Genomic DNA, 1,375 nt, shown 5'->3' with positions numbered 1-1,375 from the left:
CCTTCACTGCGTGTGGGGAAGAATTTTCAGCACCGCCTCCGTGGACAGGGCCTCTTCCCGATTGCTATGTAGCTTGTTTTTTCTTTCTCTCCCTCCCTCAACCTCACACGCACAAAACACGGACCTCTGTCACCATACACACCTCTGGGGCTTCCCCCCTCTTCTTTTTTCGTCTGTCTTTCAGAATCCTGAACCAAGAAAGGCACGTAAATGCCTGCCGATGCCGAGCCGAAGGTGGACGACCTGTGCTCCTATGGGATGAAGTTCAACTGGGACATCAACGACCCACAGATGCCTCAGGTGTGTGAAACCAGGTGTGTGTGCGCCCGCGCGGCGCTCTCCATCCCCAAAGAGGCGACATGATCCTCTCTGAGCACGGCCCCAGCCCCCCTGGACAGTTCTCAAATGTAAGGGAAACTTTTCTGGACTCCGCAAATGGCAGCACTGGGCCCAGAGACATGCCTCCTTCTCCCACCCCTTCCGTGAGCTTGGCTGAGAACACTCGGCAAACCGAGCGGGAAATGTCGGTCTGTCTCTAAGTTCCTAGCCCTCCGCGGGGACTCGGTGCCTCCTTCCTTCCCTCTTCTTTAATGCGGCGTGACTTTGGTGGGGGGTGGGGGTGGAGGAGCAGACATTGGGATCTCTTGTCCTTAACTAGAAATCCAGAAGAAAGCAACAGGAAAGAAAGAAAGAAAGAAAAATCTCAAAGTATATACATGCCTGTGCTTCCCAGCCACAAAACGAAGGTACCTGAGTCATAAAATGGTGGTGAGATTCTGGCCATTTATGCTAACACCTGTGGATGCTGAAAGACAGACACAGCTCTAAAAGTCGGGGGACAAAGTAACAGAGGCTCAGAGAGCCTCTGTAATTCAGATTTTAGACCACAGCCTCTGTGTTTATTTCTTCTCGAATGACCGAACATCTTTATTCTTTAAGGGTGAGGAGTTTTTTGTCTGTTGGTTGTTTTTGTTAATGACTCAATGTCATTTAATGCCAGGCCCATGGAATGAGATGGGAAATAGGGTTGGTTGTATTGGGGAATGATTTTTGAGACCTGGGTGTTTGTAGAGGGAGGCTGGAAGTGGTGGAACTTGACAATATATTCGGGATTAGCTCTGTGCCAGGTAGGAAGGAGTTCAGATGGATGGCATTTCACTAGCAAGGTTGTGTGGTCTCTCAAGGGGAATTCCTCTTTTTGTAGGTACTCGCTTGTGATAGATTTATGTTTGTTGATTTTAAAGTCTGCTTACTTAGAGACAGGAACCCTGGTGGCATAATGGTTACACATTGGGCTGCTACCCACAAAGTCAGCAGTTCCAAACAACCAAATTCTCCAGGTAGAGCCACAAGAAAGGCTCAGGAACTCACAGGG

The 1,375-nt window shown here is 49.4% G+C and overlaps 1 protein-coding gene across 1 annotated transcript in view; it reads left to right on the top strand.

Annotated features, from left to right (window-relative positions):
- The first annotated feature begins 210 nt into the window (after positions 1-210).
- The window catches only part of GCM2 (glial cells missing transcription factor 2), a 9,615-nt gene continuing 8,450 nt past the window's right edge, over positions 211-1,375 (top strand). Inside the window, exon 1 of the mRNA XM_004712191.1 lies at positions 211-300. Coding sequence (XP_004712248.1) covers positions 211-300 — 90 coding nt within the window. The remainder of the gene's footprint in view (positions 301-1,375) is intronic.

The sequence above is a fragment of the Echinops telfairi genome, unplaced genomic scaffold, assembly GCF_000313985.2.
Source record: "Echinops telfairi isolate 266 unplaced genomic scaffold, ASM31398v2 ScPeMD7_7424;HRSCAF=8462, whole genome shotgun sequence".
NCBI lineage: Eukaryota > Metazoa > Chordata > Mammalia > Afrosoricida > Tenrecidae > Echinops > Echinops telfairi.
Note: the sequence above shows the minus strand (reverse complement) of the source record. Positions and strands in the feature narration are given on the sequence as shown.